At 38.1% G+C, this 14770-nt stretch overlaps 2 protein-coding genes across 2 annotated transcripts; both read left to right on the plus strand.

Moving 5' to 3' along the window:
* The first annotated feature begins 1842 nt into the window (after positions 1–1842).
* LOC103943418 (probable pectinesterase/pectinesterase inhibitor 34) lies at positions 1843–6052 on the plus strand. The gene is made up of 3 exons (XM_009353724.3): positions 1843–2849; positions 4243–4379; positions 5209–6052. Exons 1-3 carry the CDS (start codon positions 1843–1845, stop codon positions 5904–5906), a joined length of 1842 nt encoding a protein of 613 aa, XP_009351999.2. The 3' UTR covers positions 5907–6052.
* Positions 6053–10668: 4616 nt separating this feature from the next.
* On the plus strand, positions 10669–14641 carry LOC103943417 (protein phosphatase 2C 51-like). The gene is made up of 3 exons (XM_009353723.3): positions 10669–11412; positions 13615–13720; positions 14118–14641. The coding sequence occupies exons 1-3, from the start codon at positions 10687–10689 to the stop codon at positions 14357–14359; spliced, it is 1074 nt and encodes a 357-aa protein (XP_009351998.3). The 5' UTR covers positions 10669–10686; the 3' UTR covers positions 14360–14641.
* The last annotated feature ends 129 nt before the right edge of the window (positions 14642–14770 follow it).

The raw sequence follows: 14770 nt of genomic DNA on the forward strand, positions 1-14770 counted from the left end.
ACATCGGTATATCTATACATGTCACTATATACATTAGATACCATACATATTTTGGCAAAATCTACAAACAGCTATGTCATGAATCAATCATTCGGAAAATTCTATTTTAGATTTAAATGATTGAAATTGTTTTTGGGTTCAAAAGCATTTGAAATGTTTTTTGGAAGAATTACCAGTTATGTACTTCTTGTAAAAAAATACTTCAAATGTTTTTTTTCAAAATTTACTTACATATTTATTAAAAATCAGTTATAAAAAAATTTCATCAAAAAAAATTTTAGTCGTTTTAAAAATATTGCCAACGAGTTTCGCTAGATTGACCTAAATCTATAGCTCAAGACTTCCTCTTTTTGTTTTTAATTTGACTTTTCCGCATATATTACTTTTTGAAATTAGGTCCTTCCGAATATTATTACAAGTCTAAATAATTAAATTAGTTTCATAAGAAGTTATAGGGAAAATTTGAAATATGTCTAATTTTATAGACTACCTTTTGAAATAGGTCTAATTTTTAGTGATTTTTGACTTTTAAAATAAGTCCAATTTTTAGTTACTTTAGACCCATTTCAAAAAACCCCGAAGTTATATCACTATACCAGTTTTCATTTGAAAACAAGGGGCGCATGCATGTTTCGGATATATGGACAAAGTATTATTATATATGTTAAACTGTGGGGAACTTTTGACTGAGTCTGATTCTTTCAATATATATATTGTTTAACAAAACTACCTAGCCCCTTCTGAAATTTCTAATATACAAAGACAAAAGTTTAATTACTATATAAAAATGAGCTTGTAGTTAATTAAACCAAGGGAAGTTGAAACCTTTATACAGCTAGCCAAAAGCCTGGAAAGGTGATTCTTTGTTCAAATGGATTAAAACTTAAAAGTTCAACAATGCTTAAACCCCTAATTAATACAAATATACATTATAATAACTAATGCGCATCCAGCCGTTTAATTTCATCATATAACTTATGCATACCCGCTTGATTGAGCTGTTTGAGATCGATGATGCATCAGATAGGTTCTTTTAGTATTCATCTCCGGAGCTCGATCAGATGCTTCAATCCTTAATTCATATTTAGTCTAAACATTAATCTACTCTAAAAGTTTGGAGTGAAAAATTTACTTCGATAGCAAGAAGCCTTAAAAAAGTGATATTTCTTGTTGAAACTGGATTCTCTAGGTACATAGCATAAAGGAAAAAGAGCAAGAAGCACTAGTCTTAGCATACAGTTTAGCTTAAGAGCTAAGAGAATCATGCAAATGCATGCACTGTGTACAGCACTCAACTTTGATAACGATTTTGACCCTCCTAGCTACTCCACTTGTTCAAAGCAATATTCAAATAAATTAATCAACTAAAACCAAAATTAAGTAAAAATTTAAAAACAGAGAAGAAGGAAGATAGAAAGAAAGAAGACTGAAAAACCTCTTTTGGGTTTTGGGTATCTCTATAAATTATGCAAAGAAGAATTTACATATCACGAGTACAATATTACTGCAACGTTTTGTGTTTAAGTTATTGAAAGTTGCAGCCAGCTCATCTCCTCTTCGACATCGACCTCACAACAACCTCTTTTATTCTCCCACGTCCCCACTTTGTTCATATTGTTTAGATTTTAAACCTAATTTAAAAATGAGTTAATTTCCCAATCATATAAATATACAGCCCCCACTCTATATTAAAACCCCGCACTTCTTCGATCTTCTTTCATTCCCTCCCTCAGTCTTTTAGCTGCAGCAGAGCGAGCTGCTGCTGTCGATTTTAGTAATTTCACTATATCAGTCCTAACAACGTCGTAAACTTTCCATTCTCAGTTCTGCACCTAAAGAGAAATGGGCTACGGCAGACTCCAGCCGTCGGACCCTGGAGGCTCCCCAAGTCTCTACGGGGCTGAAAACCCATCACTCCCACAAACTGCCACGTCATCCTCCTGCTCCAACGGCCGCAGCCGCAAGAACAAGCTCATCCTAATGTTCCTCCTCGCCGTGGCACTCATCCTAGCCTCCGCCGTCTCGGCCGTGGTACTCATCGTCGGAAAATCCAAAGCCTCAAACTCCGCCGTCTCCTCCGCCCTCCACCGCAAGCCGACGCAGGCCATCTCAAACGCATGCGCAAAGACGCGCTTCCCCTCCCTCTGCGTCGACTCCCTCCTCGACTTCCCCGGCTCCAACGCCGCGTCGGAGCTGGACCTCGTCCACATTTCCTTCAACATGACTCTGCACCGACTCAGCAAGGCGCTCTACCTATCCTCCTCCCTCTCCTACCGCCAGATGGACCCCCACTCCCGCTCCGCCTATGACGACTGCCTCGAGCTCCTCGACGACTCCGTAGACGCCCTCTCCCGGGCCCTCACCTCCGTCGCCCCCGGCGTGGGGTCCTCGTCCACACAAGATGTCCGGACGTGGCTGAGCGGGGCGCTCACGAACCAGGACACGTGCGGGGAGGGTTTTGCGCAAATCAAGGGCGGCGACGTCAAGAACGAGATGGACCAGCGGCTCAAGGACTTGTCAGAACTGGTGAGCAACTGCCTCGCGATTTACTCGGCGGTCGCGGGCGACGATTTCTCCGGGGTGCCGATACAGAACAAGCGGAGGAGGTTGTTGGGGAATTCAGAAATGGAGCGTGATATAATGGGGGATAATGCTGACGTCTCGCGAGATTTTCCGAGGTGGTTAGGAAGGAGGGAGAGGAGGCTGCTGTCGGTGCCGGTATCGCAGATACAGGCGGATATTATCGTGTCAAAAGACGGCAATGGGACGTACAAGACGATCGCCGAAGCGATCAAAAAGGCGCCGGAGTATAGTTCTCGTCGGACAATTATTTACGTCAGGGCAGGAAGGTAACTAGAACTCACTCCATAAAGTTGTTCACTTTGGCACTTTTATTCCCTCCAACTTTTTTCTTTCTTTTCGTTCAATTATTTAGACACACCACTGCTCATACTCGCTATTGATGTTGAATTTTCTTTTAGGGGAATTATAAGGTGGACCATAACATTGTATTTAAATTCGGTAGTCGTGATTCGTGCGCTAATATACCTAATTTTATTTGTCTAAATAACATTATTTATATAATGTAAAAGCTCTTTTAGAAAAAGATTTCATCTAAACATTACTTTTTCCCCTTTTCGTTTAATTACTTTTTGGCATCCGATGTTATGTAGTTGCTTTAGATTAACATTATGTCGGTGAAAAGATTTTTCTCCAAAAGATTTTTCTCCAAACTTTGTGTTAATTCCTTTTTTTTTTTTTTTTTTGGAGAAAACTTTGTGTTAATTCCTTGTCTGTATCGATTGGAGCATTGACTTGAGCGAGCTCCCTCTGACAATACACAACCATAATCATGTGAGAGAACTTATTAATCCTTCTACCACGCCCTCCCCCTCCTCCTCCTCTACTAATCACGTTTACGAAAATACCCCTTGTTTTCTTTGAAATTGGTAAGTGATGTCATGTTTTTAATTAATATGGTGCCCATCCATGGAATTTGAATTTTTTATTTTATCTTCGTTATGTTGTGTGTGGGGTGGTTGTCGGTGGAGATTGGTCGCAAGTCATGACACATATCCATATAGTAACTGTACGGTGCACGTTGGATTTTTGCATGTAATGTGACACCTACTTGACTTGTGTGGTCATCAATTTTACTCTCTGCTGTCATGCACTTCGTAGTTCAACGATTCCTCTTCGATCCCTTCCATCCTGATCCTTTATTTTCACCCTCACTCTTCTGTTCAACTTCTTTCATCTTCTTCAGTTCATCTTCTGTTCATTTCTTTTTCTATTCATATTTTTATGTTCATCTTTTTCCCTCTTCTCCATCTCTCTCTCATCAACTCCATAATTGAAGGATCCAGAGCATCCGGAGAGAACCCCATTGATAGTTCAAAATGTATGTATGCATATGAATTTCGAGTGGAATTTTCCTGCATTTGAATGTTATGATGACAATATTTCAAGTTAACTATTGTTATATATGATCTTGTAAATGACTTGTGCTACTGAAATGTGACATTTTTTATATAAGTAAATTTTTGTCGCAAACAACACTTTACTGTAGGGACGAAAAATAATAACGCATATGTACTATGATGCGAGTTTAATCCTCATGGATCTTCCTTCCTTGACACTTAATAATTTAACCCACAACATTATCAAGTTTTTGTCGTAAGTTGGATTTCATTTTTCGGCTTTCGGTAAACTATTAAGGATGATTACTTGTTTATATTTTAGATACGAAGAGAAGAATTTGAAGGTGGGGAGGAAGAAGACCAACTTGATGTTCGTCGGAGACGGGAAGGGCAAAACAGTAATCACCGGCGGGAAAAGCGTCTCTCAGAACCTGACCACATTCCACACTGCATCCTTCGGTAAGTTCCGTCAAATACCGTCGTCTTTCACGTTGTAATTTTGAATCACCGTCCTCTTTCTCTGTGGTCACCGTAAACATGTGGGCCACATCACTCATTACCATGCATGACATGCGTTACTACTTGCACGTGGTGATGCTTGTCTGATCTCATAGCCTCAAATTACCTTTCCAACCCCATCTCCCAACAAGGGAAGCCTACCTACTTTAGAAAGTTGGGAAGTGGTTTTCACTCACTCGCTTCGTACTCTTTTAGTTTTGTTTTTGGTCTTTAGATTGAATAAATCAATAACAATCGAAGATGAGCTTTAAATATGGGTGGGCAAACCGGTCACTAGCTTATAATTTCGCATAGGAGTGTGCTACTCACACATCTCTTTTTACTTCATACATACCTTTTTAATTTGCAACCGTCGGATCGAATGATTTAAAGAAGATCAAATGACAGAAATTAATAAAGAATGTGTGAGAAGTAAAAAGAAGTGTGTGAATAGCACACCCGTTTCGCATAATAAAAAGTCACGTTGCATGAAAGTTTCTCTCTTGTTTAAGATGTTAGCCGTTTTCTTCCACTTTTTACTGCAAATAGGTGGCATCTAAATTATTCCATTGGAGGCTTTGTAAGCTTACTAATTTGGGAATTTAGGGTTAGCATCATATAAAGAAACTGATTAGTAGTCTTTGTGTCATTTCAAACCCACAATAGTTGAAAGCAAGACAAATCACATTATTGGAGGTAGGTGACTTGTCAATGGCCATATTTCATAGCCATATTTTATAGGTGAATACAGAAATATGGTTTATTGAATTTATTTCTTTTTGGTCCACAGCTGCTACCGGAGCTGGTTTTATTGCACGTGACATAACGTTCGAGAACTACGCCGGACCGGCCAAGCACCAAGCCGTTGCCCTTCGAATTGGGGCGGACCACGCCGTGGTCTACCTTTGCAACATTATCGGATACCAAGACACATTTTACGTGCACTCGAATCGTCAATTCATCCGTGAAACGGACATTTACGGTACGGTAGACTTCATTTTTGGCAATGCGGCCGTAGTGTTCCAAAACTGTAGCATCTACGCTCGCAAGCCCATGGCCTTCCAAAAAAACACAATCACTGCCCAAAATCGAAAGGACCCGAATCAGAACACGGGCATTTCAATCCATGCTTGCCGGATTCTCGCCACTCCAGAGCTCGAGGGATCAAAGGGTAACTTCTCAACGTATCTAGGCCGTCCGTGGAAGCTGTACTCTAGGGCAGTGTACATGTTATCGTTCATTGGTGATCACGTACATCCACATGGATGGCTTGAGTGGAATGCCACTTTTGCTCTCGATACGCTATATTATGGTGAATACATGAACTATGGCCCCGGCGGAGCGATAGGCAAACGGGTAACTTGGCCGGGGTATCGGGTCATTACATCCCAGGTGGAGGCGGCTAGGTTCACCGTGCGACAGTTTATATACGGGTCGTCATGGTTGCCGTCCACCGGGGTGGCATTCTTGGCCGATCTATCACTCTAAATTACACTCAAGCGGTAATTCTTGGCCCAAACCATGCATTAGTGGATAAATGCTCTTTTTACCCTTGGTAACTGTAAGAATATAGTTATTGTTTATTTTTGTTGTATATTTTTTAACATTATATAAGAGAATAAGTTGCTTTGTTCTTTTTGGTCATATAACTCAATGATTCCCTGGAGTCGTTGCCACTTTTATATGGTTCCTTGGATTTTGATTTGAAGTGTTTGTGGCGGTGCTGTCGTGACGTTTTGGAGAAAAATTGTGCTGGGAGCCAGGAATCTGACCTTCCTCGAAGCAGCTCAGATTATATATAGCCAAACTATAAAACAAATTTCATCAAAATGGAAATACCATGAAACTTAGGCCACAACTCCACAAATGCGGTTTCTTCTTGCATGGGAGAGAAACTTGCATGTAACGCATCCATTACGTGTAACTTATTTTTTTTGTCTTTCGAATTAAGTGACCTGCAATTATGGCTGCCAACATGGAGATATCACTGCAGTTATATCTCAAGTCAAGTACTATTTTTGTGTGTTAAACTTTCATACAACGGTGATATTTCATTGGTGCTTAGTTTATCTCATTAACACGGCCAACCACTGCCAATTAAGTTGTCATAAATCTACCCCGGTTTCCTGAGAGATCAAAAAATATGAACGACCTGACCATGTGATTGTCCACTATAGGCACAAAACATCCCCCATCTGCCCGGCTGAACGGCCTGATTGTCTCGGATAATATTTTCCAATTTACTTTCAAATTTTGTCAAACGAAGTGAGAAATGAGTGAAGCATGTCTTGTTAGAAATCACCATTCGATCGGAAAACCCACCTTAAAGGCCGATTTCTTGTGGTGGACAAATTGCATAAAGATAGCTAGTGACTAATGGTCAATTATATTGTCTGCGCAAGTAAATTGTATTTAAGTCAAACCAGGTGCCCCTTTCTTTGGTCTCTCCTATAAGTGAAGGTTGGCCAGGGATAGATCGATAGATCTAGACGGGTACCCTACATTCACAAGACCAAAGGCAAAGGGAATTGCCAGCTCACGTGGTGCTGCTGGTGGTGGTGGTGGTGGTGGGAGATCACTGAGTCAAGTTGATGTGAATGTGACTTTCGAACTTTTCATCCATTTTTTGCCACCAAACTCCAAATTCTCACATGGCTCTTCCCATAAGGATGTTCACTACCCAAATTTTGATATGGTTCAAAACATCATGTATTTTGAGTATTATTTTAGTTTCTTTTTCTTTTGGTGAATGTTATATATGGCCTTTGGTATTCTCTGAAATGATTTGAAAATTCTAATGCTAAATAATGATTTTAGCAATTGGAACGGAAGCGTAATGCTTGTGTAGTTTATATTCGCTGTAGTTTTGTATTTTCAACTGATTACTTCTTGTCTTGTTAAAACTCGTGTATTGTAGAAGTTGTTGGTACTTTGTTAAAAAACTTCAATGAATGATTCGAGAAGAATAGAAACCTTTATAAACCAGTCTTGTTAACGAAATAGCAAAAAGGAGATTTTAGTTATTAAGCTGTGATGGCGTCGGCTGTGGAACCTGGTTGATCCGCGGCGGCAAGGCCGACGGCGATGAGTGGAGAGCCTAGTTTTCTTCCTGTTCAGTTTGAATCTAATGCGTCTGATGCCTGTGCGGATAGGCGTATTGGTGGGAATCACTGGTCGAGCCAATGAAGGCTCAGAACCTTCTCACTTCCAAGTTTTTGTTATTTGATTGTTTCTATTTGTTTTTTATTTTTTAATTTTTAATTTTTTTATCAAAACGTTTAAGGTTTTGACCCTTCTGGTCCATTGAAAAGTATGATACTTTGATTTCTTGACTTATATCCTCAGAGATATAACTCATGAATGAAATTTACTATTTCTATTTTTTTCTCTCGATTGTGTCAACGATCACTAATTAGCTAACTACTAACCCTAATTATACAATTTATGTCTAATCATGTCATATTAGAAATGTAGAAATTAACATACATTATACATTTAAAATTGTCTACAACGGGTTTTCAAACTATAATTGTACGTGTTGTTATATAAGCTTTCGTAATTTTTTTCCTTTTTCACTTTAAGTTCATAGATATTTAAGATTGACCCCCCCCCCCCCCCTCCATAATAGAATTTATGACTTCGCTACTAGTGGAGTATTGGTCCTGCTGAAGAATGTAGTTGGGCCATCTTTGGTCCCAAAGCTTAATTAGTTTCAAAGATAAGCTTATGCAATCCAATCGGCGTGTTGTACTGTGTCTCACGGTGAAGAGGGGCCTAAATTCATGTTCTCTGATAAGGCCTTGGAGAAGCTATGTCATCCTTGGAGTAATGCGATGATCATCAAGTTGTTGAATGAGATGTTGAATGAGAAAGATGATAATAGTCGCATCACAGGAAAGCAAACCATGAAGGAGGTGATATGATGATTTCAGGGAAGGGATCAAGATTTAATGTCGTTAATATCGCTGATGAGATGTTGAATGAAAAATATGTTGATACCGGTAAGAGCTATCCGGAATAAGAAGGATTAGGTTTCCGCGAAGAACAAAGGCGATGGTGTAAGGGACGCTCTTGGGTTTCCATGTTTTGAGATTGTGGACGCTGTTAGGTTCTCTGGAGGGCTGTGGATGCTTTGGAAGGATGCAAGATTAAGGTTAGAGGTGATGGCCACCACCGTTCAAATTATTTCTTAATGATGGCAGTCAAAATCCATGGCATTTACTGCTGTTTATGCTAGCACTTGTATCGCTCTTAGGGCAAGGTTGTGGGAGTATCTAAATTTTGTTGTTGGTTGTCACCAAGTGCCTTGGTTGTTGGTGGGGGATTTCAATAAGATTCATTTTGTTGACGATAAATTAGGAGGAGTTCCTTGATCTAGATTGAACGGGTTCAAAGATTCGATGGATAAGAATTAAGTACTTGATTTGGGCTTTATTGGTTCAAAGTTTACTTGAACTAATAAACGAGTGGTTAGTGTTAAATTCAACCAAGAAATTGTTGGTTGTAACAAGAAGAAATTGTCGAGTCACAAATGAATTATCAAAGAATGTACAATGCAAAACGTTGCGGCTACTGCGGTGATGATGTCATTGATTCATTCACATTGGATTCCTCCATTGGTGTAGTACAAGCTTATCAACAAGCTGTTCAAATACACTAATAACTGTTAATTCAATCCAAGCCTTACAACACACTCTCTAATCTAAGCCTTACAGGTGGTTATAAGATAACACTTCATCACCTAACCTATTTTGCATTTTAAAAGCAAACTAGCCGTTGGACTCTTAGGCTTCCTTGCTGGCTAAGGAAAAGGATCATTTTCTTCGGGATCTCGTGATCGTGACTGTTCATCGTACATTGTGCGGTCAGTTTTCATTATGTACTATTTATATTTAATTTTAAATTTTAAATTTTAAAAGATTTCTAACCGTACGATGTATGATGAACGATCACGATCGCATGATCCTCAAACTCATTTTCCATTGGCTAATCCAAGATCGAGGGCCGAGATTCATTTGATTCCAACACTTGAGGGAATTGATAAAGGTGTTTGTAATCTGGCTTGGAGGAATATTTTTTCAGAGGCATATGTGCACCACCTCTCTAAAACAAAGTCTCACCACTATCGTCTCAAAATTTGTCTCAAGTCTAATCACCTCCCCAAATCCCAACATAGGCCTTTTCACCTTGAGGCGCACCACCTCCCTAAAACTAAGTCTCACTACTATTTACTTAGTTTAGATACTATATGATTAGGTACCACATGAGTAGGCTCGACAAAACCTTGGATAGCTTCTTTAATTTATCTCAAGTCTAATAACCTCCCTAAACCCCAGCATAGGCCTTTTCGCTTAGAGGCAATGTGACTTAATTAGGCATAATAATTTTGATGAGTTTATATATAAAAATTGGGTTAACAATGGAGGATCCACCATGAATAAATCTTGTGCTCATAGAGCCGCTAAAGAAATAGAATATTGAAATCTTTGACCATCACACTTTTCGAAAAAAAAAAAATCTTATGCTGATTATTTAGATAGTGGGAGCTACAATATGTATCTTATTTTTCGTGATACTGCTATGTGGATTTGGATCGTGTTTATAGAGAAGTGCTCAAGAATCTCCATGACTCGTTTTGTTTGTTCTCGCGTTATTTCTTATTTTTGTTTTGGTTGTTTAAACCCCTTATTTAACCAAAAACATGGTACTATTTGGAATTGGATATTCTCTTGAGCAGGATCGGATCTCCTGACCTATTAACTCGACACCTAATCTCTGCTCAGGAGAGAGAATCCTGGATCCAATTCCAAATTATTTCAAACCAAAGAAACCGGTGCACGACAATCGGCAACGACACAAGGAACGAGATCTAACGAGGACACGTGTTGCTACATTTTTCCACAAGTCAACATCCTTGTCAGCGAGCCAAAAACATAGAAAAGAAAAGTAAACGAGAGGCACCACCCCATCCCCTCACGACTCGCCACGTACACCTTTTCTAGCGACAGAGGGTAGGCCCCGCACTGCACCAAAAGATCTCCTACCAATACAGAATCACTAGCGGCACGTCCATCGTTCCACGTGTCCAGGATCGCATCAAAACCGTCCACGTCTCTCTCAAAAAATCAAAGCCAGTGGTCCGCACAATGCATGCCTGGCGATCATCCGTCTGCGGTGATAAAATCAACGGCTGAGATTTGAAGCTCGTTTACGCCTCTCAGCTTTTTCATCTAATTTAAAAGAAGCCCTTCACCTTCAGGTTGGGGGAATGAATGGAAAGATGAGACGACAGAGCTTCGTCATCGAAACCAAGAATGCCCGGCGACAGCGACTCAGAGTCCGACGACTGAAATACACGTGTCAGGCGAAGAAGATCCAGGTGCAGATCACCGGCGGCAGCGGCCAGAAACATGCTTCCGAAGATTGCAAGACATTGGAGTTGAAGGAACGAGAGAAAGATGTTGGGAGTTCAATGGAGATATTGTCGGTGTCATTTTCAGCATCGAAAAATGACGTCGTGTTGTCTAGTGGATCCGTGACCGGATCAGATGAAGGCGGAGAGAAAAGGAGTGGTGAGGGTTCGGAAGAGAGGGGAGGGTGTGGCATCGTCTCGGTGAAGGGGATGAGGAAGGAGATGGAAGATGCAGTGACAGCGGAGGTAGGGTTTGGGAAGTTTGACTTTTACGGGGTGTATGACGGGCACGGTGGGCCTGACGTGGCCGGGGCTTGTAGGGAGAGGATGCATGAGGTGGTGGCGGAGGCGGTGGAAAAGGAAGGGACTAAAGGTGATGCGATTGATTGGGAGACGGTGATGGAGGGGTGTTTTGAGAAAATGGATGGGGAGGTGAGTGATATTGCAGCGGCAAGGACAGTTGGGGCGACAGCGGTGGTGGCGTTGGTGACGGAGGAGCAGGTGGTGGTGGCCAATTGTGGCGATTCTAGGGCTGTTTTGTCGAGAGGTGGTGTTGCCTTGGCCTTGTCCAATGACCATAAGGTGCGTAGTTACCAAACTTTATGTATGTATCTGTCACAACGATGACATTGTAGTTTATTTTCATTGATTTAACTGCTTTGTTGTGACTATATGCATCGTACATTTAACTAATTAGTATCCAACACAAAAAAATAAAAAAATAAAAATATAAAAAAAAACTGATTAGTGTCAGTAAATTAGCCCAAAAAGATGTACAACTCACGGCAACAATTCTGTTCCATATTTTGAAATTAGTATAAATTCACATTCCAGTGTATATTTTGCAAGATAGGATGCCTTGTTGAGAGGAAATATTGCATAATATTGACTATAAAATTGAAAAGAAAGATAGAAAATATAGCTCGTTTGGAAGAGTTTGTTAAAGTGTTTTAGATGAAAATATTTTTGAAATAAATTTTTTAAAAACTAGATTTTAATCCCTAAATAAGATGAAGTTTAGAAAAATATCTTATACAAGATTTAAAATTGATTTTATTCCTTGTACTCTATTTAATGCTAGTATATTAAATGTTTTATTTATTTATAATTATATGATGTTTATGAATTAAATTTTATGAAAATATTATAAATTTTAAATCTCATTGTGGTAAGTATCTTATATGAGAAAATATTTTCTTAAATATTTTTTGGTATACATGTTTTTGCATATTTTTTTATGTGACATTAATTCATTACAATATATTTAGGTATGAATGTTTCGTTACATTAGGTTAGTATAATATGTTTAGGTACAAACATTTTTATACATTAGCTTATTATCATATATTTAGGTACGGAATTTTACGGTATACTTATATTTTTGAATATTTTCTTATATGACATTAATTAACTATAATATATTTAGATACGGATATTTCGGTACATTAATTTAGTAAAATATATTATAATACGGATGTTTAGGTACCCGAATTAGAGAAAGTAAATTAAATATAATGAATTAAAATGTATATAATAATAAATAATTTTAATAGAATGACATTAAATAAGATATTTATTAAATATTAAAATAAAAATATTATATAAATTTGAAGTAAGTACACATTAGAGTACTAAAATCAATATCCAATCAAACATCAGGTTTTTATTGAATTTTAATCTTGTTCAAGGATTAAAGTTCAAAAATCTAACTTTTTAATAAAAATATAAGTGAATCATGAAAAAAAAAGGCTTGCTTCTTATGCATCATATAACTCGCATTTGTAATATAATAATTTTAAAATAAGTTAAGTACATATTAGAGGACTAAAATCAATATCGAATTAAACATTAGGTTTTTATTGAATTTTAATATTCTTCAAGGATTAAAGTTCAAAAATCTCATAAATTTTTAATAAAAATATAAGTGAATCATGAAAAAAATACTTGACGTGCTTCTTACGCATCACATAACTCGTGTTTTTTGCAATAAGTCCATCGCATGGTGCATGAAGCACTCTCAAGTGCATTTGTAATATAATAATTTTAAAATAACTTTAAAATGAGCATATAAAGCTGTATTGTTTGAACTTTTTGGCTAGAGATATGTGATGCAGGTAGTCTCAATATTAGACAAAGTAATCAGTACTTTCAAGTCAAAATCTAACAAAAAGCACTAAAGTTATTTAAAGGCTTCCTGAAAAAAATTTACTTCAATCACCCTCTTTAATCGAGGGAGTCATATAATAATTAATAATTGTGAACCAATAGGAATAAAGTTTTTCATTTAAAATATTATTAAAACAACAATAATGTGATGAGCTCCTTTCTCACTTTTTAAATTTAGGAGATCAAGAGATTGGAGATGAAAATTTTCAACGTCTGCTCATATTTGACTAGGAGTTCATATAGAGAGTCCATTGGTGAGAGTTAAATTTTTTTCACCATTTAATGTGTGTACAAACAATTGGAGATAAGGGAATTGAACACACGATTTCAGGTGTAAGGATGAATTTATGCTCTTAATTGTTTAAGCTACAAGTCTCTTGCGCAACCAAGTAATTTGTATTACATGTATTTATGTTTTAATACTCACTATTTATTACATGTATTTATGTTTTAATACTTACCGTAATACTGAAAAATTTATCCAGTAGAGCTCTATGTACTTTATTATTAAGTTCACCTAAACACATTCATCGCTGCTTTAAAATTTAATTCCGCTTGCTGAGTACATTTATTATTTTGTTGATACAATGGTTTTTAATTTCTACGTGCATATATAAGCCGGACAGAGTGGATGAGTTGAAGAGAATTGAAGCTGCAGGTGGGAGAGTCATCAACTGGAACGGAAGCCGTGTACTTGGGGTGCTTGCCACTTCTAGATCAATAGGTACGTACATTATACGATCGGCGGGGCATAAACTCTAAATCTTTCAGTAACGGCGTTACAAATAAAATCACTAGGCATCTCGGGCCAAATTAAATCCTGGTGATTAGACAAAGCAAATCGAGGAGCCTAATTCAAGTGAACGACCAAAGTTACCTTTATTAAACAGTTGTAAATTAACATTCACCTGCATTAGGTTACAACAACAAAACTTTATCTCACTGAAGTGGTCGGCTGTATGAATCTTAGAACGCTACTGCACTCGGTTTTGTGCAAACTCAATTCACTTGCATTAGGTTGGTTGATTTAATTTTCAAACGGATCCCCTTTTGGATTAATTTGGAATATTGCTAGTACATTTCACTGATTTGGTGATGTTTGAAATTGATTGGGGGTGCAGGTGACCATTACCTGAGGCCGTATGTGATATCAAAACCAGAGGTGACGGTGACCAGGCGAACCGACCAGGATGAATTCCTCATCCTTGCCAGTGACGGGCTGTGGGATGTTATATCAAACGACGTAGCATGTCAGGTTGTGAACAAGTGTCTTCGTGGCCGAATGAGGAGAGTATCCATTCACGACGAACATCGTGTTCTCCTAAATGTCGGAAGTCGCACATCTGAGGCAGCAGCAGTCTAGCTGACCTAGCTATGGCTCGGGGAAGCAGAGATAACATTAGCGTGATTGTGGTCGACCTCACAAAACCCAGTTAACTGTAGCGAGTTAATTGTCGTATATCTTGGTCATTCTTGGCTATTTCATTACTCCAATATTAATCTTGGTCATAACTCCAATATTAATTCGATATAATCTTAGAATGTGTGCTGTTTCAATTAATGGGATACTAAGAAAGTGTAAATAAACCCTTTGGTAGATCCTGGAATATAAAAAAAGGGGGCAATTTGCCTAATGTTGGTAGAAGTCTACTGGTGACTTATCAGATGTCAAATTTTTAAAATATTCGATATTTGGAATATTTTTAAAAGTTGAGGTTAATTTAAAATTACTGAAATTGTTGGGTTGCTTTTTATACTTAACCCATAAATAAAT

The sequence above is a fragment of a genome, unplaced genomic scaffold (assembly GCF_019419815.1).
Source record: "Pyrus x bretschneideri cultivar Hongxiangsu unplaced genomic scaffold, Pyrus_bretschneideri_v1 Contig57, whole genome shotgun sequence".
NCBI classification, from domain to species: domain Eukaryota; kingdom Viridiplantae; phylum Streptophyta; class Magnoliopsida; order Rosales; family Rosaceae; genus Pyrus; species Pyrus x bretschneideri.